Here is a 25,341-nt window from a genome sequence, read left to right as displayed (position 1 = left end):
CCCCACTCCCCAGGGAGAGCTGCCCACACATCTGTTGGGAATCCTTCTATGGGAGAGCAAGCAAAGGGCAAAACGTGTGCCAGATAAAACACCCTGCTCCAGCCTCTCCATGTGGGGCTGGAAAGGGGAAAAAGATGCCCCTGCAGAAGGGAATGATGTAATGTAACAGGGGCTTTTCCAGGGTGGGAGGAAATCCAAAGCTATTTGCAAAATAAAAGCCATTTGGGCAGGAGGGAGGAGTACAGAATAAGTGTATGAAACAAAGTGGCTCTTCTGGGATGTGGGACCACCCTAAGGATTAAGGAAACATTTTTTGAGGGGATGCAGGGAGGAGAATGTGATTTGGTGGGGGCAGAGGAGGGAGGAAGAATCCTGATCTATGTAAAGTCAAGAAACTGAAGCAAAGAATTAAAAATTTCTTTTCCCCCTTTTAAGCTGTAATATCTAGTGCTAGATCAAAGTCAGTCTTGACAGTTTTGTGGGGTCTTTCTCAAATTTTGTGTGGTTTTGCTTTCATTCTCACGTATCTCAGAAAGGTAGATGGCGAAAGTCATGGTTTCTATGTGATTACAGCTCTGGAAATGAATTTCCTTAAACCACTGAAAGCTGGGAGTCAGCACTGCCTTTGGGGATCTACAGCAGATGGGGCATCATGTATCATTTTCCCTGAAGGGGTCAGAAACACCTGTGTCTAGGAAATGTGCCAAGCAAGCAAACAAAAAGGACAATATTGCAGGTTATTTTAACCGATGGAAACTTTGGAAAGTGTAGTTCTAAGAGAACTGGCATTAAACATGCACACCCTGGTGAGGGTGAATGTGTGTGTCTGAATACAGATTCAGAGTGCACTTCAGAAACTAAAAAAAATATATTAAGAAATTAAGCCTGTGCCACGTAAGAGATCTATATTACAGAAAATTTGTAATGTGCACAGCCACTGTTACTCCCCTGTCCTCGACAGTCTGCGGCAAAGTCATTCTGCCACCAAACACTGACAATTTAATCCTGCCTTTGTGATTATACAGAAAGGATATTTGCCACTGTTTTAAGCAGTAGCCCTGCTTCCAGTAGAGAGCTCTTCCAGCTGAGCCCATGTTCTGGGGATAGCAACCAGCCTCCCTGTTTTGTGTACGCACTGCTCAGAGGCAGAAGGCACAGATTTCTTTTTGTGTTGCAAGACTTTTGAAGCCACGTAGCACTCTCCTGCCCTGCTAGTAGCACAGGCAACTGTATTTGTTTGTTTTTTTTCCAAAAGCTGCTAATTGCTAGCTATGGCAAAATGGTGATAAATCACCCTGAATGAATAATCTAGCGAGCAAACAAAGCAGCCGAATCTGTTTAATGAAGCACTCTTTCACTTTTGGTACAGCCTTGCCACTTCATAACATCACCTCCCCAGTGACATGTTTTGCAGAGCGCTAATTAATGGCTGAGGTCTCAGCTCGGTGCTTGGTGCCACAATCTGGAGGATGTTGTAATCACCCAGTTGCACACACCGCTGCACGTGTGTGCTTGCACGCGCGGGAGAGAGGAGGCAGCTCATTAACACAGCAACAGCTGCTGGTGGCACCACAGGAGAAACCCAGGGTTGCTTTTTTCCCCCGGCCTGGCCTCCGTGTCGGGGCAGGATGGGAACGTGAGCAGAGCTTGTGGGTAGGACTGGGGATAGGTCTGCGGTGGAAGGACGTGAAACAACATTAGAAAGACCTGTTGAAGCACTTTAGGCTGATCATTGCAGACTATAAAAGAAGCTTCTTCAAAATGAGCTAGCAGCAGAGTTGAGATCAATACACATCTGTAAGTCACTGTAAGTTAAGAAGTCCCAAGGGTCTTACCCTTTCTCGATCCAATTTCTTTTTAACCTTCACAAGTCCCAGAACAGGATCAACTGAAAATTCGTTGTCTCGATCCCCATTCACTATGGAAAAATGAATCTGGCCATTGGGAGGGCTATCCAGATCTTCTGCTATCAACTTTTTTGAGAGAAGAGTGAAAATTAGCAAAAAGAAAAATACTAAGCCATCTGTACGATACATCCATTGCTCAATCCCCCCCAAAAGTAAGACTTTATATTCCATTAGACTAGTTACATCTGAACTGCACACCTCTACAGCACAAAATCAATTGGGGTTTGATAGGAGGTTCCCCTTGGACCTTTTCAAAATTCTAGTATAAAAACATACACAGTATGTTCATCTTAATATCCCATAGAACACTTTATTTCCAGATCCACAAGTTCCAAGATGAGGGCATGGTGAGGTTTGGGTAAGGCAGACTGCACACAGGACTGAACAGATACAAATACTACGTGATACAAATACTATGCATTTCACTGAAAAGTTGAATTCTGCCTTTCCAATAAAACCCACTTGTTTCTAGCCGACTCACCAAATGCAATGCCTTAAACATAACATTGCTCTTTGACAGCATATCGGGGTTAAAAAGAAACAGCCAGTGCTACTGCTACTTTCTTTTGGGGGGAAAACTGGCAGCAGCCTGGAAAGCAGGAACAGATGCAGAATATTGGCTAGAGAACAGTTTGGGTGATTCAAGACGCAGTAGTTATCATTATTAACTGGTACAGCAATATTTTATCGAAGGCCATGTGGCAGAGGGCTTCGTTCCACCTAAATGACACCCACGGCCTCACTCACCATTATCACCGAGTCTCCGATGGCGGCGTCCTCGCTGATGACGGCGCTGTAGACGGCCTGGCTGAATTTCGGGGCATTGTCATTAACATCTGTCACGTTTACATTCACAGTCGTAACGGCGCTCAGGGCTGGAGTGCCTCCATCTTTTGCTTCCACTATTAAGTAGAAATCCTTACACGATTCATAATCCAAAGCTTCAAAAATGGAAATCGCTCCTTTGAAGCAAGGGAAGGAATGTCAACAGCCATCGAAAAACAAATAATGCTATGGACTAAGGGATTTGACTGTAGTAAACAGTACAGCACGCTATTTATCACCATGGCACACACACAAAATATGTTGTTTTAACTGTAACACTGCCCAATCCAATAAAAATATTTGGTCAGGTTTCTACTGCTGTCGTTAGATTAAAGAATGATGCCAAGTGCACTTGGGTTGACACTGCAGAGAGGACCTTCACAAGGCATGAAGCAATGAATAGTTTCTCATGAAAATAACTTTTATTACACCAGTATCGTAGACATAGAAGTGGGGGCCAGATCCACCCATTTGCCTGGGCTCAAGCACAAAGCCTGTGGGAGAACTGGATGCCGACTCTGGAAATCAGCCCTGACAAGTCAACAAAAATTCACTCCCACGTAATTAACTTCTCATGAATTAAACACAAATGAATGGGGTATGAATACCTTTGAGAAATCAGTTCTCTATCATTTATGTGATTAAACAGGGACTTCCCCACTCACCTAGGTTTATAAATTTTGGGTTCCCTCACCACACAACCAGAACTAAGATTCTCTGTAACTTGACTCACTATGTGGACAGAAATGACTTCTATGCAAGCCCTCCACATGTTTCCTATGTACCCATAACCTTAACAAGAAGTGGGGAGTGGGTTGTGCACAGATTTCTAGTGGTTCCTTGAAGGAGGTAACACTGGGCCTGGCAGGAAAGACTTAAAAGCAAAACCTTGACCTTGGCAAGCCAAATCCTTTTCGGTATAGACCCACCAGGAGCAGGGATGTCTGGGGCTTAAAGGTCATTTAGTCCAACTGCTACCTGACACAGGTCAGCTAAATCAATAATTCTGGAAGGTACTCATCTCTAATGTTCTAATAAATCTCCAACAACATCAGTTTCCTAGCCTTCTTAGGAAATGTATTTGACTACTTAATAATTGCTGCAGTGAGGAATTTATTCCTATCATTTAACTGAAATAATCCAAATGCAATTTAAGCCCATTCACAACTTCTTTTCTCATGACTGGGCGTGGAGAACAATTTATTCCCCTCCTCTTCGTAGGTACTTTTTACAAGCTTGAATACTAACAGCATGTCTTCTCTTTTCTAGCTTAAATAGCCTCAATTCCTTCAGTCTTTCCTGGTAAGCCACATTTTATAGACCTCGGATCATTCTTCTTAATCTCGTCTGGGCTCTCTCCAAATGAATCCTACCTTTCAGCATGACTTGCTGGAAGCAGGAACCCTGAAGAGAAGCTTCCAAGTGGCTAGCAGAGAGTTCCCACTGATAAATGGTGTGAAGGGCATTATTTTTCAAGCCCTGATCAGGCATGCTACATCAGCACCCGTCTGTCTGAAAACTGAGCTCCTGCCTCTAAACCGATAATAATGGAGCTGTCACACATTAATGAATAATAAATAGTTTTGGTTTTTTTTCCCTGTGTGATTAAGCTTCATTATGGGTTTTTATTGATTTATCTCCTTGGCTTCATTGTCAAATGTGAAGTTAAGTATTGCTGTCTAGGAGTATTTATGTTTAAATTTTGTTAGAACTAATCAACATTATGAAGATAACAGACAACACACAATTATGTTAAGTCCCTCACATGTAAGGCAGTGGCCTCTGCAGAGTGGGGAGAGATTTCTGCTCACAGTAATCTAAAAGGCACAAGGCATCATTTTGAAATTTTCCAGGTTACTGGTTACTACAGCTGCTCTCAAACAAGTGTTACCTTCAGCTTTCAAAATCAAGATTATTTTGTTCTGAAACTCTGGTGGCATATTTGTACTGGTCCTCCTGAGCGTTATGAGAATAAGGGGATCCACTACATGGGACACAGAAGAATCATAGCTACTGACTCTTGACAGATTAAAACCTTGATACGCATAAAGAATACATCCCATGAAAGAAATGCAAAGAAAATGAGCTACTTGGACAAAATAAGACAGCTTTTCTTAGTATTTCTTAAAAGGAAGCAGCAGTACATTTTTAAAATTTGTGAAGTATAAACAAAATAATCCCCGAACTATGGCCGAAGTCAACTATCAGACAGCACAAATCAGGAGCAACCTAAGCCAATGAAGATACGTACAGGCATATAAACGGCAGGCACCACCCGGCTTGTTGGGACTGCCATCTATTCGGTCCTGATAGCACTGTTTCACGCTTGCTAAGGTCCAACCTGGCAAGCAGGTAAACATTGCAAGTGTTCATAACTGCAAGGGTTGCACAGTTTGGCTAATGGCTTGTCACATCTACATTGACTTCAACAGACACAGTAATGGAAAAAGTATTCTCCACTCGAGCTGAGGCAGCCGAGTGTGACCGTAATTTACATCCCTCTCCAATCTAAAATTGGTTTTTAACTGTGCAACTAATTCCACACTGACAAGCTCTGAGTCTCTGTCCTGGGAAATTTTTTGGTCCAAGAGCTTTCCCCAGTGCATTCACATTTTTCTGACGCTTTCATTTTGCATTACAAGTAAGAGCCACTTTACAAACCTGTTTTTGAGTTAATCCTGAACTTCCCCTTCTCATTCCCTGATCTGATGAGATAGGCAATCTCAGCATTAGTGCCAATGTCTTGGCTTGTAGCAAAAACAGAAAGGACTTCGGTGCCAGGTGAGGTGTCTTCAGGTACTGTAACAAGATAATCTCTTCTTTCAAACACAGGGGGGTTGTCATTAATGTCTAGCACTGTAATGGTAACGGTGGCAAACGAGGACAAGGTCAGCACAATGCTCTGATCTGAGGCCTTTACACTGATGTTATAGGAAGACTGAAGCTCTCTGTCAAGTGGATGCTCCAAAATAATGATTCCTGATGACCGGTCAACTGAGAAGTAACCATTTGCTGAGTCCGCCAGGGAATAGGTAACTTTTCTGTTCACACCTGGAAGAGAAGCAGATGTGAAAATGATAAAGTGAAATAAAAACCCCAACAACCTCTTCCCATCTAATGGAAATCTTAAGCAAAATCTGCTAACACAGTGTTCATTTCCAATGGGATGGAGCACATGGAAATAGAAGCACCTGCAGGTACAGTACCGAGAGATCAGAACATGCTCTTCTCACATGTCAAAGCCCCGTGGATAAGTTAAGTTCCTTCCCTTATCATGATACTTTTTTAAAAGATCACTTTGCAGAACTGCTGTGTAATGAAACTTGAAAGCAGGATCCAGATACGGTCCTTGCCCAGAAAAGCTTACAATTGAATTAGATGAGACAGGCAGAATGCTGAAATTGGAAATGTCTCCAAGCACATCTTGAAGGAATAGAAATGTACATAAGGGAAAAATAAATCCATAAAAATACATCAGGTGGCACAGAATGTACTTGCTACCAGCGCTGCCTTGATTCTACTGTTGAGCAGCAAAATATTATCATAAGACGATATCTTTTAGACAAAAGCTGCATCAAAGAACTCCCGCCAGGACCTGGACACTTTAGAAAAGGAAGTCACTCAGCCCCCCCAATTAGAGAGTGAAAATTTAGTTATACAAAAGATATCCTGTGTTTTTCAAATCCTGCCTGTGTATTTCCCAATACACAACACCTATCCACCCAGCTGCTGAATATGCAGACCTGCTCTTAAGGTTGTTGTCAGTAATAAGGCCTGAGGGGAAGGTACTGACTTGGTTGCTCGATGCACTACAGAGGGATAGTAATTTCAAATGTAATTAAAAGTGAACAGAGATACAACCTAATTCAACTCCCCTGATGCTGGTTGATTTTGTGATCTCGTCCTGAGTGCTGCACTGAGAGATTATAACTAAACCACAAAGATCCACTAAAACGGAGAGTCTCTGCTGTTAACATCTCTCACTCGAGCATTTGCTGCCCTTTTTGTTGGAGAACAGACTTTACAAGCCTGACATTAATCAGGCGAACAAGAGCTACCGATCCCTTCTAGGCATATTTTGTTAATTTAAAATTTGTGACAGTATTATTCTGCTTTCCAGCAGCAGAGCATTGTAGAGACGCCTGATCAAAAGCAGCACAAATCACATTTGTTTTCTGCTTGACGTAGCAGGAGTAGAGCATCCACACAAGGGGGAGCTGGGAGACTCTTTCTTCAGTCATATGCACATAAAAACTAGAGCAACTACAAAGTCCCAGACTGTGCTTGGAGAGCATTTAGAATTACTATTTGGCCTCTGCAGGGAATAAAGTTTTTATGCAGCGCTTGAGACACCAGAGTATATTTCAAGCACTCAAATGTCTTTAAAATAATGAAAAGTTTAAATGGCAGTATTTCAATGAACCTTTTTTTTGGAAAAAAAATAAAAATCAAAGCAGAGCCTCTCTATTCAGCTTGGCATCAGAAACCTGAAAAATACAGAGAGGCTCTCCTTCAGCAAAACAGGCAAGGCAGCTGAGGAGGTGACTCCTGTCCTACAGAGGAGGAACCAAGCCTAGCCCATGAGCTAGTTGGAGACTTTCATGTGTCAAAACACCTTAATCCTGAAAACACTACAGCTTGCTGGAGATCATGCTCATGTCTTCACTTAGCCTCGGTATATATGTATCCAAATGCTGTGTCAGCTGACAGTCAGCCACACTGACAAAAGAGAAAAAAGGAGTAAAACCCTCTGGAAAGTGGAAGGCTTTGAGGGTTTGAATGGCTGGAGCTGTGTCTGCATTTCCAGCAAGGGAGAATCTCCTTCTGCTAGAAATCCTCCTCAAGGGAGAATCTCCTTCTGCTAGAAATCCTCCTCAAACTTCCACTTAATTGTACCTGACCGGAACAATTAATGAGCTAGTAATTAGACCTGATCTCAGGGGATGTTGAAAAAAGGGATTTTGCCTGATTCAGAGCATGTAGTTGAACACCCAACCTACACATGAGTTTTAACTGTAAAGCTATTTAGTATTCTGTACTGGGCTCTCTTGATGTCTGCCAGTTTCTACATAGAATTAAATAGTTCTCTGAAGAAGGGACCTTAACTCACACATTCCACGCACATGTGTCTGTGACTGCAGGAGAGCTTTAGTCTGGTTTGAGTTTTTCTCTGGCACAAACCCCTATTTGATAATCTCTACAGGATACCTTGGCACAAGACAGAAGAATCAGATAACACGGTCTTTGAAGGCATAAATAGCTAGAAAAGAGATGGCCCACCTATGACTTTTGCCTTGAAACATGCCAAATCATCAAGAATATCTTGCAAGGGGAAGCGGGCAGAGACAGAATTTGGTGCATGTGACACCATGTAGGGTGAGTTTACATACCAGAAGTGACAATTCTGCTGATTGCAATCTGATTGATATATCAGATATATCTAATTAGACAATTCTCCTTGTATTCTACTTCCTAAAGGTGATGTTCAACAATTAACAAAATATGAAAAATGTTTTTTGATAAGTGACTGCTACTGATCCTGCAACGGAGACAGTTCAGATACAGACTATGGTGTTGCTTAACTCTAATATAAGGGATTTTTAGGCAGAAATGGAAAGAGTTACTTCTTGAAGGCAAATGCTTTAATTTTTCCTTCCTGGAAAACAAGAGAGGAAGACTTAAGTTCCAAGAATGTGGGTTATCTTGTACCAGTCTGGTTTGATGATGAAAACAGTCTTATTTTTCCCATGTGACCTGCAGGAAAAGCTCTTGCAGGTGAAAAGGCCATTTTATGCACGGAGAGACAGAAGATCAGGGCAGAGAACCTGAGCTGGGACACTCAGATACCAGCCGCTGGTGGCTTTCTGCTTGAATGCAGAGGCAGAATAGAAGGAGAAATACAGAAACAGATCTCAGCTCCTGCTGACCTTCTCCCACGGTGTTTTGTGGGGCTGCAGTTTAACACTGGCTTCTTGGGAGAAAAATGAATTAATTGAAAAGCTGGGGCAGAAACAGCACTTCGAAGAAAGTGTTATATCGATAGCTGTTTCCACTCAGCTTCCTGACTCGAGGCTGGAAAGAAAATGGGCATGAGGCAAAGGTGAAGTAGGAAGTTATTTCTACTGAAATCCAAAATGCTTTAGTCCAGGGGCTACCATCTGCTGAGAGAGAAGCGTCCACCAGTGTGTGTCAATGGCATCCCTGCCGTGGAGGCGATGGTAGGTTCTGCTATGACTATAAAGGAGATGGTTCCTGTGGACAGGAAACAACTGCTCCAACACCACGGTTCCTGCCCTGGTAAAAACAGCAATCCTCCCACACTGCTTGCCCACAGCTGTTGGGGGATTAATATTTGCAAACTGCATTGTGTCTATTCACTTACTCACTGAAACTTCTCAGATTTCCAAGGTGCCAATCACGAACATAAGCTATTTGAACATAGAAAGCTTTGCAGGAATTACTATTACTATAAGAGGATTGCAGTACATTTTTTAAATAAAGGAATAAGCAAGCACATTTTCTATTTAGACTTGTATTAGCATATGATAGAATATTGCCCTTTGCCAAATCTCTGGTGTGAAGAACTTGTACAACATACAGCCGTCTAGTACCTCAAATGCCATCCTTCACACCAGGTTTTTTTCTTATTTTCTTCTGTACTAAAACAAAGGGGCATGCACTGAATGTCACATAATGACATCTTTTATGTCACTACAACTTTAAATAGCGCCAGGGAAATAAAATAACATCTCTTTATAATTCAGGTGTATCAAATTCCTCCTTGTCTAACTCACAGAATCATAGAAATGTTTAGGTTGGAAAAGACCTTTAAGAGCATTGAGTCCAAACATTAACCTAGCAGTACCAAGTCCACCACTAAACCATGTCCCTAAGCAACATCTCTACACATCTTTTAAATACCTCTAGGGATGGCAACTAAACTACCTTCCTGGGCAGCCTTTTCTGATGCTTGATAACCCTTTCAGTGAAGAATTTTTTCCTAATATCCAATGCAAACCCCCCTTGGCATAACTTGAGGCTGTTCCCTCTTGTCCTATCGCTTGTTACTTGGGAGAAGAGACCGATGCCCATCTTGCTACAACCTCCTTTCAGAGAGCAATAAGGTCTCCCCTCAGCCTCCTTTTCTCCAGGCTGAACAACCTCAGCTCCCTCAGCCTCTCCTCATAAGACTTGTTCTCCAGACCCCTCACCAGCTTTGTTACCCTTCTCTGGACCCGCTCCGGCACCTCAATGTCCCTCCTGTACTAAGGGGTTAAACTGGACACAGTACTCGAGGTGCCACTCAGTTGAAAATGGTGGAGTTACAACACGGTTTGATCCAGACCAACACCAATTAAAAGACTGAGCATTAAAATAACAGCTGCAATCTCCGTAGGACAGAGTTTCTGCAGCGCGAATTACCTACCAACTGCATCACACACAAACTAAAATTTACAAGTATTAAAGACCATTCATAGTGTGTTTCTCCTTTCTGTTTTCATCTGTCACCCTGAACTCATCATTTAATGTGTTTCCTGCAGTATAGCTAGCCCACTTGTTATTGTTTATCTCTGGAAAATGGTGCTTAGCTTTCTCATCTGCTCATTTTCATTTTGAAAACTTAGGGAAAGAAAAATAATGGCAAGCATTAAAAATAAACAAACAAGAAGTAAAACAGAAATCTGTCCAGAAAGATCACTGTAAAAAAAAGTTATTTGTCAATTTAGCAGTCATTTGCGAGTATGGCAGCTGATTACTGTGGTTCCTCTTGCCTGTGTCTTTCATGATGTGACTATTAACACTGGTATGTTCCTATGGTCTTTCATGGTTACCCAAACGTTAACCACAACACCAGTTACTGGAAGTTAGAAGTCCACAACTTCATTAACAGCAAAAAAGACAAAAGACAAATACTAAACCAGATTTTATAATACTCTACTCCATCATTTTGAGATGAAAGAGAAAAATCTTGCCAGAAGTACCTTGCTGAACTGTAGAAGAATATATAACCCCACAGGGAAAGATATTTCAAGTGATTTTTACAACTCAAGCAGAAAAGCTGGCCAAGTTCAATCCGTAACACCGCTACCGAAACAGGCTTTCATCGCTTTGTCCCTTTTCTGTGGGAAAACGACAGCCTTAACCCCAAAGGCCTTTACTCACGCCAGTGCTCCAGCAGAGTCAGGGTACCATGGGATGAAAGCAGGGCCACAGAGGACAGAGATGAAGATGACCAACCCCTTACTGAAGGGAAATATTGGACAGAAAGGGCAGGCATAAGCTTTTATGGTATGATACCTTCATGCCTTCCACGGGTGTCTAAAACCCTGCTTTCTGTTTCAGCTGGGTCGTGTGTTGTCTTTTTTTGCTGGGAAAATGTGATCTGGATGGTTAGCTCACCCTCCTGCTCTTTTCTAGCAGAGATTCATGCAGCCCAGGGTTCTGGCTTAACATGAATTTACGTGAATACTTCTTTCCATCAGTGCTCCTGAGTCATTCACTTCCCTACACCCATCAGGCGTAAGTTTGATTATTTTTCTGAAGTGGGGGAGACCATTTGGATACACCTGATTTAGGGTTACACACTGGAGCTAACAACATTGGGCAACAGAGCCTGAAGCAATGGAATGCACACATAGAGAGACATATATATATAAAAAATATGTATGTATGCATATATGTATATACAAACACACACACATACAAATACATGTTTCGGTAACCCAGTTTAAATACAGGGCTTATTCAGTCAAGATAATCCAAGAGCTACAATTCTCCTTGTCTAGCTTTTTGCCTCCATGTTGTTAACGTCTTGGAAATCTCAAAAACTAAAGAAATTAATGAAATGACAGTATAGAGAGAGCTGGAATCTTGTGAGGTCAACAAATATTTCCATGCACAAAGAAAGGATGGATGCCATTTATCCCCAAACACAGGCAGATCCTTTGATCCTTTGGGAACTTGCATAACCTCCTCAGATAACACACCCCAGTGCCTCACTTTTCTTACAACTAAAAATCTTGTTCTGACTTTTTGCTGAGATTGAATAAAAATATTAAAAGATAAGGGGGGAAAAAAGAACAAAGGTCGACTTCCTTCCTCAGAGCTACTTGTCTGATATCTGAAGACTGTTATATTTTATCATCTCACTTCTCTTTCCCCTGGCACTCCCTTCTCAACTGTTTTAATATTTCCTGGTAGCACACATTTTCCAGACCTGTGATCTTTCTGTAAATCTCCAGGTAGCCCACATCTTCCTGGAAGAGCTATATCCAAAACACGATGCAGCCTTTCAGGTCAGGATTTGCAAACACCAAGTAAATAGAAAGAACTACTTCTGTTTTCCAGCATTACTCTTGTTTACCTATCTCATTAATGTATTTGCCTTTTCACACCAGTATAAAAGTGTAAACATACATTCAACCTGTGATTCACCATCATACAGCTGCTCCTCTGCAGTTCTGCTGCCCAATCAGTCATTATCCAGACAATATTGATGCATTTGGTTATTCTTATTTAAACATAGGATTTCCCATTTATCTTGATGACTGGCATTGTATTTTTCCAACCCCTTTTCCAACTGTTTAATCCCACAGCTATGACTTTGACACTATGCAGGCTACTTGCAGCCCCATTCTGCTTTCCAACATCCAGCAATACAGACCCTATGCCTACTTACCCACTCAGGAATGAAAACAAGAGCAATGCTGCACCCAGTACCTCTCTTAACTTACTCCTCCAGTGTAGCAGTCATTACAAACTCACCTGATGACACTTTCATGTAGAACATGTTTCACTAGCTTGCTTATAAAAATATCATGCAGTACAGTGCCAAAAAACCTCACTAAACCTTAGCCATACCACCCATAATATTTCTTTCTATATAGCCTCCTTGCATGTTGCAGAAGGAAATGAGATTGGTTTGATGACTTCTGCTTGCTGAACACAAACCAGCTCTTAGTCATCTTGATGCACATATACTCATTATTTTAATGCAACCTGGGTGACTAAGTTCCCCTGGCTACCTCTCTGCAGCTTTAAAAATCTGGCCCTTTGAAAGATTCAACAACAGGGTCATGCAGACTGACTGCTTACAGGATTAAGTCTCCTGAGTGCCCAGGCATGGGAAACAAAATGAGCAATATGAAGTAGCGCTTGGTTAGGCTGAAACCTAAGCTTTCTATCATAATCCCCAAACAACCTGTTTGTTTACCTCCTAACACCAGGTAAGTCTAAACTCCACAGAGCCTATTATTTTCTATTTGGCAATTTTTCAGGGGCCCAATGTGCTGTATCTCAGTGTTCCTAGAAGTGCTTCTGCCTTTATTAAGAAGGTAACAGCTAGGTTTTCTCCTGAACAACTCATGGGGTGAACTTGGACACTTGTAGGTATCCTCAGGACTTGCCAGCCCACTGGGGGATGTGGGGCATTGTCCTCCCACTCTTCTTATGGAACAGAAGTCTAATGCTAAGGACACCTTTCCAGGAAGGAGGAGTTCAAGGGTATGTTGCCATAGACAGTTACTTTTCATTGAATAAGCCCTGGGGAACAGAGCCCAGAACACAATCACCCACCAGGCTACACAGCAATGCTCGTTTGGGTCTTTTTTTTCCCTCTGGCTGATTCCTGAAGCCTTTTTCAAAACAGCTTCAGAGACAGTAGAAAGGACCCTCTGCTTCAACTATAACCCCTTACTATGCAATGTTGTTTTGAATAACTGCAGAAAAAAGAATTAATAATTCAGGTCTTCCAGATCCTGCATAAGTGCACTAACCCCTAGACTATTTTAAAAGTCAGTGAGGCAAAGATGTGGATAAAGATATAGGAAGCTCCATGTATGTTTTAAAGAGAAAGAGCCATCCTCTGGAAAGTATCTCGTTATATTTATTTTACAAACACTCAGACAATATCCAGAAATATCATCTAGCTAATGCTGGCTTCGTTGCCAAAGTTGTCTACCTACTACTTGCTGGGTTTTAGCAAACCTTCTGTCTGATTATCTCTGTTATTCATGTTTCAATCCTTGTTTTCTTCTTTTTCAGATCCTGAATGCCTCAAAAGTCTCTAGATCCATTTTAAGGGGCCTGCCCAACATAAACAAACCTGCAAAGTAGAGATTTGCTGTACCAGCAAATGTCAAAATCAATATCTACTTCAGCATTTTTATTTTTTTGTTACCTGTCATTATACGTAATTCAGAGAACTGCTTTTTAATCAAGTTGTGACTGTCTTGCACTCCTCTCTGACACTTCTGCAATCTCACTTGGCAGCACTTTACCCATCTTCAAGCCCAGCTGTGTATCCAACAGGCTCAGTTGCCCTAATTCCTTCAAGAGCAAAGCCCATGTTGATAAGGTTGAAATCTTTACTCATTAGTTCCATGCACGTGTTCTTGAAATCAGTGATCTCTTGGACAATGTAAAGGAGTGATTTTTTTCTGTGCTCACCAGCACTTTGATATCACTCTCTACAAAAAAGTGATAAACCCCAGAGAACTATCTATGTCCCTCAGTCACTATTTCATTGCCATTGTCATAAGTCATTGTTTTAATGTTTTCTTCATTTTTCTCAGTGACATAAGGAGAGGACAAGAAGAAAAAGAAGATAGAATATGCTGCCTTCACAACCCTCCTGGAGGTAGATACACTCCAGACTGGACTGAGTGAAACCTAAAGGAGAAGTTGTATATCTTCCCTAGTAAAGATATTTCTTATTTCCTATGCACCTGCCTTATGAGCGCACATGGTAAGGGTCTGGGGTTTGGGTTTTTTTGGACAAACTAAATCTTTATTGAAACATCAAAACTTATTAAGACCAAACCTTGCTGGGAAATAACAGTTTTGTCATAGATTTCTTTGAAACCCAAGATAAAACTTTCCACCAGAAGCTGAAAGAAACTGGCACTCCTTCCCAGAGTTCACCAGGTTCTCCAGCTGCTCACCAGGCAGCTGACGGGCCACAGTTTGCTCCCCTGTACTTCTTGGTGGAGAAGGTTGGGGTTAGGGAGCAGATCTCCTCGTGAGAAGGACAAACAGCTTCCCTCCTGAGTCCCTTCTACTGCAGCTCTTCCACTTTGTTAAAGAGGCGAATAATTAGCTCCCCACACCAAGAACCAAACTGATTAGAAGCTTGATTAAGCTCTCCACATAAATGCAAGTGCACTTATCAAACAACTACAGAATCCTTCTCATAAATCTTGGTCCAAATAATATTTAACTCTCTACAACTCCTTAAAAACCATGACCAAATTCCATCACAATTGACCTGTATATCCTAGCTGTATAAATTTATCTGTGGGAGAATGTGAAGTCTTATCCTGGCTCCCTGAATTAGGCTTTCAACATCCATTTTTTCCTCACACCCACCTAAGTCCCAAAGCTTCCAACAAAGAGAACAAAGAACAGAAAACCAGGGTCATCATTCAAATCTCTCCATTCCAAAACTAGTTGGATGGGGTTTTTTGGAACTGATGGATAAACAGACTGCTCTGCATTCTGCTGTGAGGCTATGAGTCCTGCAGAAGCTGTAACACATCTGCAACTCCAGGCATCCTGTGCTCAAATCTGAGAATATGCTTTGAAAAACGTAGCACACTGCTTATTATTTTTCTAGATTGCACTACCGAATGCTATTAAATCTGCTGTTAGATATGGGAAAATATTTTCCCAAACTACACTTTTGGCAAAATCTCATCTGCCATTGATCCTTCTTCTTTGAATTATCTCCAGCTTGGGAAGAACTGGCAGTCAGAGAGGGCATCAGTGTGGGTTTGCTGCCTGTTGGTACTCCTCTGCCAGGTCACGGTGAGGATGTTATGCTTCTGTCTGTATCCACAGTGCAGGTTTTTGTTTATTCCCAGAAGGCCCCTGTTTGACTGTTATTCAAGGAAGAATCAGATCAGTCTGAACCGTGTTTCTGAGAAACTCCTAGATTTGTCTAGCCAGACCATGACCTGGGCACCAGCTGGCTCCTTGCAGGCTGCATGTCACCAGCGCTCCCGTCCAATGCACTTGTATGGGCCTTGGGGCTGGAGAAGGGGTCTGGGGGGTGAGGAACAGCTGAGGACATGGCAGGGAGGTCTGAGCACTTCAGGGAACAATTTGCAACCAAATAAAGGCCACTCCTGACAATTTTTTCTTTGCCTTCATGCCTTTTTTTTTACACTGGCTGTGTGCAATGCAAGGTGCTGGCTCCAAGACAACCTAATCTGTATAGACTGGTTGGTTGTGTAGGTAATGGGGAAGGACTTCCACAAGCAGGTACCAGCCATGGGTTTGCCCACAGGGTAAAGAAGAGGCTGAAAGGCAGCAGTGGCAGGCAGGACAAGGTCACTCCCATTCTGAGTGAAATTCAAACTCCACCTTCATCATAAACCCAGATAAAAATCAATAGGTCAGTGAAATCACTAAACTGAGTACAAATGTGGACAGTGTGGAACTGCCAGTGCCCCACTGGTGATGAAGAGGACTGCAGAAGGACAGATGATGCACTGCTCATATTTAGTACTGTAAGTGCTTCTGCCTTCTGCAGACTACACCATCAATCAGCATGGAACTGGGCCTGAGCGTGGAGGTCATTCGCAAGGCAAAGCAGCTGGAACTGAGGCAGGACTCAACCATCACTTAAAGTGCTGCTGAGCTGGGACCATGTTGTCATTCATTCTTGCATTCTGCAGGCGAGGCCACAACACTCTATGCACGCAGAAAACACGAGCAGCCCTGGAAATGAGTATGCACCTGCAGCTCAGATAGCAATTTGAGCTCCAAGTTTATTTTTATATTTATCAATTTTTTAATGTCACCCTTGCCACAAAGTCCCATGTAGGTTTTCTCAGCATTACTGCTCTAGTGTGTCCCTAATTCCTTTGAAACGGACTGATACTGTAGTTGTCTGATGGCTTTGCTCAGATAATTACCCCTCAGAATTCACTCCAACTCTTCTTCTGCCTTAATTTGAACAGAATGGAGTAATTTGGCACTTTGATTTGAAGACAGTGGGAGGTGAAGAATCCATTCCTCCCTGTGAACTTCTCCAAAACCCTGTAAACCAAGCATTTCTCTTTAATTTCTTAGTTTGCAGATTTCCAAACCATAAGGTGGTGAGTTAGCAGGAAATAGTATCTTATGGAAATTTTAAGAATTTCCAGTGGAAGCAGAATGGGAAAAAGAATTGTCTCATATTAAAGTTACTAATATGTTTTAATAAAGGGACATGTGTATACTCTCTTCCTTTAAGTAATCTTTCGATTTAAGACGCCTACCTACATGGAGAGGTGATGTAAAATGAAATTGCATGCTACTAGATTTAAGTCCTTGATAGCTGAAGTCATTTTCTTCTGCTGAATACTGTGAAGAAGAATCACATCTCTCCTTCAGTGTGTCCAGCTGGTACAGCTAGTTTCTAAGCATCTATACAAATTACAAATACATTAAACAACAATTTATGTTCCAGTTCTGAAATTTCCCAGGATATTATGAGTTTAGGAACTTTACAAGATATCAAAGGCACAAAGCAGATATAACACTATTTTCCTATTAACTGGAAATCACCATAATTATCCGACAGTGTCTGACTGCAATATTTTCAGTTTTATATTAAATTGTGTTTAATTGCAGAGGACAGATTGAATTCTTTCAAGTTTTATTTCAATGGCCTATCCTTACAGTATGTGGCTCTTTAAAGCCCAAAGCAGAAGAACTGGCAAATTTTAAGACTGATTGTAAGGTGTTTCCTGAATGTTAAAAACTGATTTGTATGATGATTACTGGCGCCACTGATGTTTTCTGGATAATGCTCCACAAAACCTTATAGGAATACCCCATCAGGAATATCAATAATCCTTTTTTTCTTTGTGCTGGGAACATTACACTACCTGAACTCATTCTTTATGAAGCAATAAGTAATCAGTGATTTTAGTATGGACTAATAGAGCAGTAATTAATATAAAAACCAATTTTTGAGACCAGAGTCACTTTTTTATGATACAGTGTCTTCTTTGATTTTCAGATCTAATCATTAAGGAAGTACATAACTCCTTCTCATTAATCACATGCATCCTTCCCTTTAACTTATCTAGTTTCAGAAGCAAGATGTAGCAATTAGCTCACAGCTTTCTTTTTCATTGCTAACTATCTTATTACTTAAAATTGGTGCTAGCAAGAACTTTTATTGACAACTTTTTATTCTATTTCTTTCTGTCTTTTCTCTCTCCTTGAATTTTGTCTCACCTATGAGAAAAATGGTAATTAAGACAACAGTGGAAAACAATCTTCAGATTGTTCAATAGTATACTACCAGTAATTGCCTTTTCACTGCAGGACAGTATCATCATTTTAATTGTGATTTTTCAAATAAAGTATATAATGCCGCTTTTCATAGACACATTAATGAATGTTTACTGCTCCTTTACCGATTCCTGTATATTTGTATTATCAGCCTTAGTAACAACTGAGACTTCCAGCATGCCCTGTACTTCAAAAAAAAAAATTAACGTGAAATATTTTTTCATTCTATGAAAGGTCTGCTTTTTATGTGAAGCTACTCAGGCCACAGTTTTTACAAAACAGCTCCAAAAACACAGGAAGTAAAAATAAACTATGGGATTTATTTATTTAACTGAAGTGAATGAGCTAAAACAAAAAATCTGATACTTGGTAGGTTTTACCACTGTGTTATGCAAAAAAAACCCTTTAAATATTTATAATTGGTCCCAGATTTCAAGGTTAAGGGCCTCATATAATAAACTATTACACTTTAAAGGAATGCAGAGTTAAATAACCAGAACATTTATAATGTACTTTCACAGTGTACAACAATAGTTTTATGCTATGGTAACCAGCTGGAACAAATGGGAGTTATAGTGGTATAAAACTCTAGAAAAGCTGTGATTAATCAGATATAGGTCCCTATGGCATGTAACTATATTATTTGCATAAATAGAGGCAGGGCTATTCAAAATCACAGCTCAAGAAAAGAGGTGAGACCACTGGAGGAAGAAAGTTGGAATTTACCCCCCAAAACACCATTTGTACCTAAACATACCTATCATCAATCAAGAGAATGAAAGACCACATGCTTCTGTGGCTGCTGCCATGCTCTTCTGTTTGTTACACTTTTATGCCAAGCTCAGCCATGAGCATTTTGATGTAAAGAAACAGAAGAGAAAGAAAAGGGGAAGATGTGAAAGTGAAAGGAGGAAAGAATGAGGAAAGGCAGCAATAGAAAAATTAAGCTGTATTGCAATTCCATCAACCCACAGAGTTTTCCTGAACATCAATTATTGTTTGCAGCTTTACACACTTACCGACATCAGGATCCGTGGCTTGGACTCTTGTTAATAAAGCTTTAGTGGCTGTATTCTCATAGACACACGCGGTGTAGTGATCAGAGGAAAATACTGGTGGATTATCATTAACATCTTCTAAAATAAGATGGATTTCTGATTGGCAAAACCTGCCACCACCATCTGTAGCTCGGGCAACCAAGTTGTATGCAGGAATCTTCTCTCGGTCAAGAGGGGCCAAGGATTTCAGCTCACCTAAAATTGATTAAAAGTAACAGTCATCATTAACTACTGTAGCAACATCACTAATTCTATAGCGTATCTCAAAAACATGTATTTCACAGGATCAGGAAAGAGAAAAAAAATAATCAACCTTGCTTACTCCAATGAATAGATTAAAAACTCTCAGCAGTGTCACTTCACACTCCTCTCTCCTCAACAAAGTGAGCTGCAAGGAGGACAAGCCACTCACAGTGGCCTTCAACAGACTACAAGTACACCCGTACGAACACCACCGTGTTTCTTCATGTCTGTCTTTCTGTTACTCCCAAGATTCATAGACTCCTACACACAGAAATACCTTCCTAATCTGATGACAGTAGTCATAATGAACTCCAAAGTTTTCTAATGCTACCATTCAAAACCAACATCAACATTCCCCTCTTCTCCCCACAAAGCAATCTCCCACCAGCTCTGAATTCCTGTAGATACCCCTGACATCTAGTTTGAAACAAACTTCTTATACAGAGATTGGTATTACAATAGACATTAACAGCAACAAAAAGCCAACTTATTCAGCTTGTGAGAGCTTTACCCATGATGCGTTTTCCACTGCACAGATAAACAATTGCCAAACATTGCCACATCAGCAAACAGCCACTTCTACTTGGAAGATAAGGTTTGGGTTAATTTTGCAAAGGATGTAATTTACAGCTAAATGCAAAATTTTTTCTTGAAGAGGTCAATACTTCCCCTTCCCCACACTGCATAGATCTCCAAACACCTCTTCTTCCATCACTAATGCTATGGCAATAGTAGGTGCTGCCTCCTGCTAGTCAGGTGGAGGAGGCACTGCACAGGAATGGACTTAGTCTGTCATTATGGAAACCTAATTCTTAAGAATAACAGAGGGGTGGGATTTTATTTGTGAGAAAATGATTTTATTTAGCTTTACTTCATAACAACTATAAAATTTAGATCTTAGCAGAGATCAGTATCTTTTTTGAGACCAATTGCCAAATGTACAAGACCTTTGCAGCATTCCACTGTGCCCACAAATTCATTACTGATTCCTTTCTCCTCAAAATTTTTTTAAAAAAGGTATGTCTTTTCTGCAGGGCCTAAATACCAATATATCTAGACCAAGGTGGAAGGAGGACCCTGTTGGCATCTTCCCCTCTTCTGTATTGAGAAGAGTCCAGGACAGGCACATGGAGGACAGGGAAGTGATCTGAGAAAGCCAGCATGGCTTCATCAAGGGTAAGTCCTGCCTGACCAACCTAGTGGCCTTCTATGATGGAGGGACTACATCAGTGGACAAAGAAAGAGCTACAGATGTTGCCTATCCTGACTTCTGTAAGGCCTTTGACATGATCCCCCACAGCATCTGTGACTCCAAATTGGAGAGATATGGATTTGATGGGTGGACTGTTCGGTTGATGAGGAATTGGTTGGATGGTCACCTCCAGAGGTAGCGGTCAATGGCTCAATGTCCAGACGGAGATTGACGACAAGTAGTGTCCCTTAGGGGTCCATACTGAGACTGTCCTGTTTAGTATCTTCATCAATGACATAGACAGTGGGATTGACTGCACCCTCAGCATGTTTGCAGATGACATTAGGCTGACTGGTGGGGCTGACGCACCTGAAGGATAGGATGCCATCCAGAGGGACCTGGGCACGTTTGAGACGTGGGCCTGTGTGGACCTTATTAAGTTCAACAAGGCCAAGTGCACCTGGGCCTGGGCAATCCATGCTATCAATACGGGTTGGGGGATGAAGGGATTGAGAGCAGCCCTGAGGAGAAGGACTTGGGGGTACTGGTTGATGAAAAGCTGGACAAGAGCCAATAATGTGTGCTTGCAGCCCAGAAGGCAAACCATATATTTGGTTGGATCAAAAGAAGTGTGGCCAACAGGCCGAGGGAGGTGATTCTGCCCCTCTACTCCTCTCTGGTGAGACCCCACCTGGAGTACTGCATCCAGCTCTGGAGTCCTCAGCACAGGAAGGACATGGATCTGTTGGAACAGGTCCAGAGGAAGGCCACAAAAATGATCAGAGGGCTGGAGCATCTCTCTTATGAGGAAAGGCTGAGAGAGCTGGGGTTGTTCAGCCGGGAGAAACGAAGGCTCCAGGGACTTAAAAGAAAGATGGGGGCAATTTTTTTAACAGGGCCTGTTGTGATAGCACAAGGGGTAATGGTTTTAAACTAAAAAAAGGAAGATTTAGACTAGATATAAGAAAAGTTTTTATGATGAGGGTGGTGAAACACTGACACATGTTGCCCAGCGAGGTGGTAGATGCACCACAACTGGAAACTTTCAAGGTCAGGTTGGATGGCGTTCTGAGCAATGTGATCTAGTTGAAGATGTCCCTGTTCATTGCAGGAGGGTTGGATTTGATGGCCTTTAAAGGTCTCTTCCAACCCAAACTATTCTGATTCTATGGTTCTGTGATACATATCTGTCCTAACTTGAGGTCTGGCAGGGAAACAAAAGAGTCAGTGTCCACTGTTCTGATTACAACATTCAAACTGGCCAACAACGAGGTCCTTCTTTCTCCTTCCTACAACTACCACTTCTGAAGTGGTCATCCATGCCTGCCATAACTGAACAACTGGCTGATAACCAAGTGTAACCTAACTCTTGTTAAGGAAACTGGCACTCATTGATGTCAAGGATTTAAGAAAGATATTCAGAAACACTTAACTATCATCTTACCATTTTCTGGATCTAAGAAAAATTTATTGTTCCCGGGACCATAGAGAGAATAGCGAATTTCACCATTGGACCCAATGTCAGCATCCTTAGCACTGATTTTAAGAATGACTTTGTTTGATGGAATGTCTTCAGGAAACAGTGCTGTGTATGCAACCTAGAGACAAAACCAGAAATGTAAGTTATGCTGTAACAGTATTTTATAATCTTTGCAAAACTTTTTTTTTTTTTTTTTAAACTCTCTGTAGTGCATCTTTCTGCATAGGAAACAATTTTTATTTACATAACACATTCCTAGAAATTGAAATCACCATTAAGCTTTGAGGTGTCACAAAAACAATGCCAAATTATGATACTCAACAGGGCTCTTCTTTTGTGTTAAAAGGGGTCTCATTCTCTATTTTCCATGAAATGGAAACTTTGATGAATGTGCTAAGATAACTGTTTTTATCACCTCATCCAGCAGTGTTTGAGAGAGACACACTGTGATTCCCCAGAGTGCTGCCTGCAATGACAGTGGTCCAGCAGTGATAATGTAATGATGGGAATTATATATGTGAGTATATACAAACAGGTCTCTATTTATAAAAGATTCTCTGAGCAGATTCTGTTAAGGAACTCAGTTTTACCATGTCTTTTTTTTCACACAGACCTTTCTATTGCAGTAAAATCAGTTCCCCACTTGCCTTTCCATAGAATAAGAGACATCTAGCACTGTGGAAGCTGTGGTCAGGCCACACTGCATGCATTACCAACAACATGAGAGCAAGCTACATTCTTCTGCCTTTTTGACTTGATTTCTGACATCTGCCAGGTTCAGGAAGGCTGGAGTGAAACTAGACTGAAAACATTTCCACATTGTGGAATGCACATTTTTTCTGCAGGGGAGGAGTGGCTGCCCAGTGCCATCTCACAATGCTTCGCTTTTTCTAAAGCCAACTAAGGCCACTGTGGAGAAGACTCCTCTGCTACCTTTACTACACCATTGTTCTTTCATCTGGGCTTCACAGGACTGTTTCATCCTACTCCTCTCCCAGATCACTTGAGATTCTTCAACTAAGACCTTAAGGATGAAAATGAGCACTGCCTGTGACTACCTGCAAATAGCAGGGACAACCATTGGGAAACCATCGTTTTCAACACAACAGTCAATGGCCATGGCTGTTGCTAACTCACCTGCTCACAAACTGGGTTATTATCATTAACGTCAGTGACGGTCACTTCCACAGCAGCTTGGGTTACAAAAAGGCCATCCGTGGCGGTGATGTTGAGATAATAAATGTCTTGCTCTTCCCGATCTAGAGGCCTTTTAACATAAACCTTCCACTCATTCTGAACCAGTCCCAGAGCAAACTTCCCTTTGGGATTCCCTCCTGCAATGAGACAAACAACACGCAATGGGCTGGGGCACCTCTTCAGGGCTCCCACCTACTTTAAATGCACAGATGCATCACAGAGGACCTGGACCAAGCAGCCATCATTTGTTCTACAGTGATCAGTGCTTTCAAACTCGCAGACTCAGGAAATCCATAATGAGATTACACTCCCTGTGTTTATTGCCCCCCGAACGCCTTGTATGAAAGTGAACCAATAACTTTCAGTGGAAACAAAATCCATTTAGCAGAGCTGAAGATGATCTCTTGTTTAGTTCCCCGTAAGGGCAATCAAATTCAAACTGTGAACAATCAATAGTCCTCTCAGGCTGGTACAATTGTCTTTCCACTTAGTCTCGGGAGAGGATGTAATACACCGTAGCTCTTGTTACCAAGACAATTTCATTAGCTGTTGATTATGCAATCAAGGACTGGAAGTGGGTTCTATTAAGGAATCCTCTAATGAAAGCTTTATCATACAGCTGCGCCGTTCTTCTGCTCATTAAAATTCTAGTTTTAAAAAAAGTTTACACGACACAGGAAGACACATCAGTATTAAATAGTCCTAACAAGAGGTCATTTGAGGAGCAGTTGGAAGATAAGCAGTACTATTAGATCAAATGTATCTGAGGGTGAAAGCTGGTGAAAGGAGTGCGGGAGATGAAGCAGAACAGCTTTTTATCGTGCCATAACACTGACACTGAACCTGGCCATGTTGCTCTTCTACATCATTAAATTGCCTGGTGACAAAAGCAGATTGGGAGAGGGAAAGTTTTGGTCCACATCATCCTTAGGAAGGAGGGACATGTCACACACGGAAGAGTATAATAATCAAGGTGGGCACAGCTGTTGTTAATGTTTCCAACAGTTATTTACTCTTTCATCTGAAATGGTAGAGTCCTCTGCCTGCTCTGTGAAGAAACTACCTTCAACCACCTTTCTCTGAGCCTGATCTCAACCCCCTGTCTGACCAGACAGTAAAATCTTTTAAACCAGTGTTGTGGCTTAATGCTGGTAGGCAGCTAAACACCACACAGCTGCTCACCCATTCCCCACCTAGAGAGAGGGCGGAGAGAACTGGAAGGGAAAAAGTGCAGAAACTCGTGGGTTGAGATAATATCAGTTTAATGTGTTAAGCAAAAGCTGTCTGTGTAAGCAAAGCAAATTAAGGAATTAGTGGCAGGTCTTCAGCCACCTCCAGGAAAGAAGTGCTCCATCACGTGTAACAGCTACTTGGGAAGACAAAAGCTGTCACTCTGAACGTCCCCCCTTCCTCCTTCTTCCTCCAGCTTTGACTGCTGATCATGACACCATACAGTATGGGACATCCCTTTGGTCAAGGGGGATGTAGGTCAGCTGTCCTGGCTGTGTCCTCTCCCAACTCCTTGTGCACCCCCAGCCCACTGACTGGTGGGGCGGTGTAAGAAGTACAAAAAGCCTTGGCTCTGTGTAAGCACTGCTCAGCAATAACTAAGACCTCCCTGTGTTATCAACACTGTTTTGGTCACAAAACCAAAACACAGCCCCATACCAGCTGCTATGAAGAAAATAAACCCTACAGAATCACAGAATCTTCTAGGTTGGAAGGGACCTTAAAGATCATCTTGTCCAACCGTCGACCTAACTTTGACAAAAATAGACGCCCGCACAACAAACAAAGAGCAACACCATCACTAAACCATATCTCCCAGCACTACATCAACCTGTCTTTTGAACACCTCCAGGGATGGTGCCTCAACCACCTCCCTGGGCAGCCCATTCCCACTAAAGCCAACTACCCAGCATCTGTGCCCAGTGTCTGACATAACTGTGCTCCGTAAAAACATATCTGCACTTGTAATAATTTAGGATAGAGCACTGTAGCCATAGCAAACTCATGTGCTATAGAAACTGAGTGAGGACATTGAAAAAGGCATCACGCTCCTCCACCGGGTGAACTATAATTCCAGACAACCAACTACTAGCTCTTTCCCCACCATATTAAGGTTTATCCTGTGCTCTCCCATGGAAAAATGCA

The 25,341-nt window shown here is 41.8% G+C and overlaps 1 protein-coding gene across 2 annotated transcripts in view; it reads right to left on the bottom strand.

The window, feature by feature from the left end:
- The window catches only part of FAT3 (FAT atypical cadherin 3), a 430,327-nt gene that overhangs the window by 44,943 nt on the left and 360,043 nt on the right, over positions 1 to 25,341 (bottom strand). For both annotated transcript variants that reach the window (XM_014958334.1, XM_014958335.1), the window contains exons 11-16: positions 23,128 to 23,324; positions 21,955 to 22,108; positions 19,037 to 19,270; positions 5,394 to 5,783; positions 2,655 to 2,869; positions 1,836 to 1,973 (exon numbers count right to left, since the gene is read on the bottom strand). In XM_014958334.1, coding sequence (XP_014813820.1) covers positions 1,836 to 1,973; positions 2,655 to 2,869; positions 5,394 to 5,783; positions 19,037 to 19,270; positions 21,955 to 22,108; positions 23,128 to 23,324 — 1,328 coding nt within the window. The remainder of the gene's footprint in view (positions 1 to 1,835; positions 1,974 to 2,654; positions 2,870 to 5,393; positions 5,784 to 19,036; positions 19,271 to 21,954; positions 22,109 to 23,127; positions 23,325 to 25,341) is intronic.

Source organism: Calidris pugnax, unplaced genomic scaffold (genome assembly GCF_001431845.1).
Source record: "Calidris pugnax isolate Ruff unplaced genomic scaffold, ASM143184v1 scaffold252, whole genome shotgun sequence".
Taxonomy (NCBI): Eukaryota; Metazoa; Chordata; class Aves; order Charadriiformes; family Scolopacidae; genus Calidris; species Calidris pugnax.
This window is presented reverse-complemented; position numbering and strand designations above follow the sequence as displayed.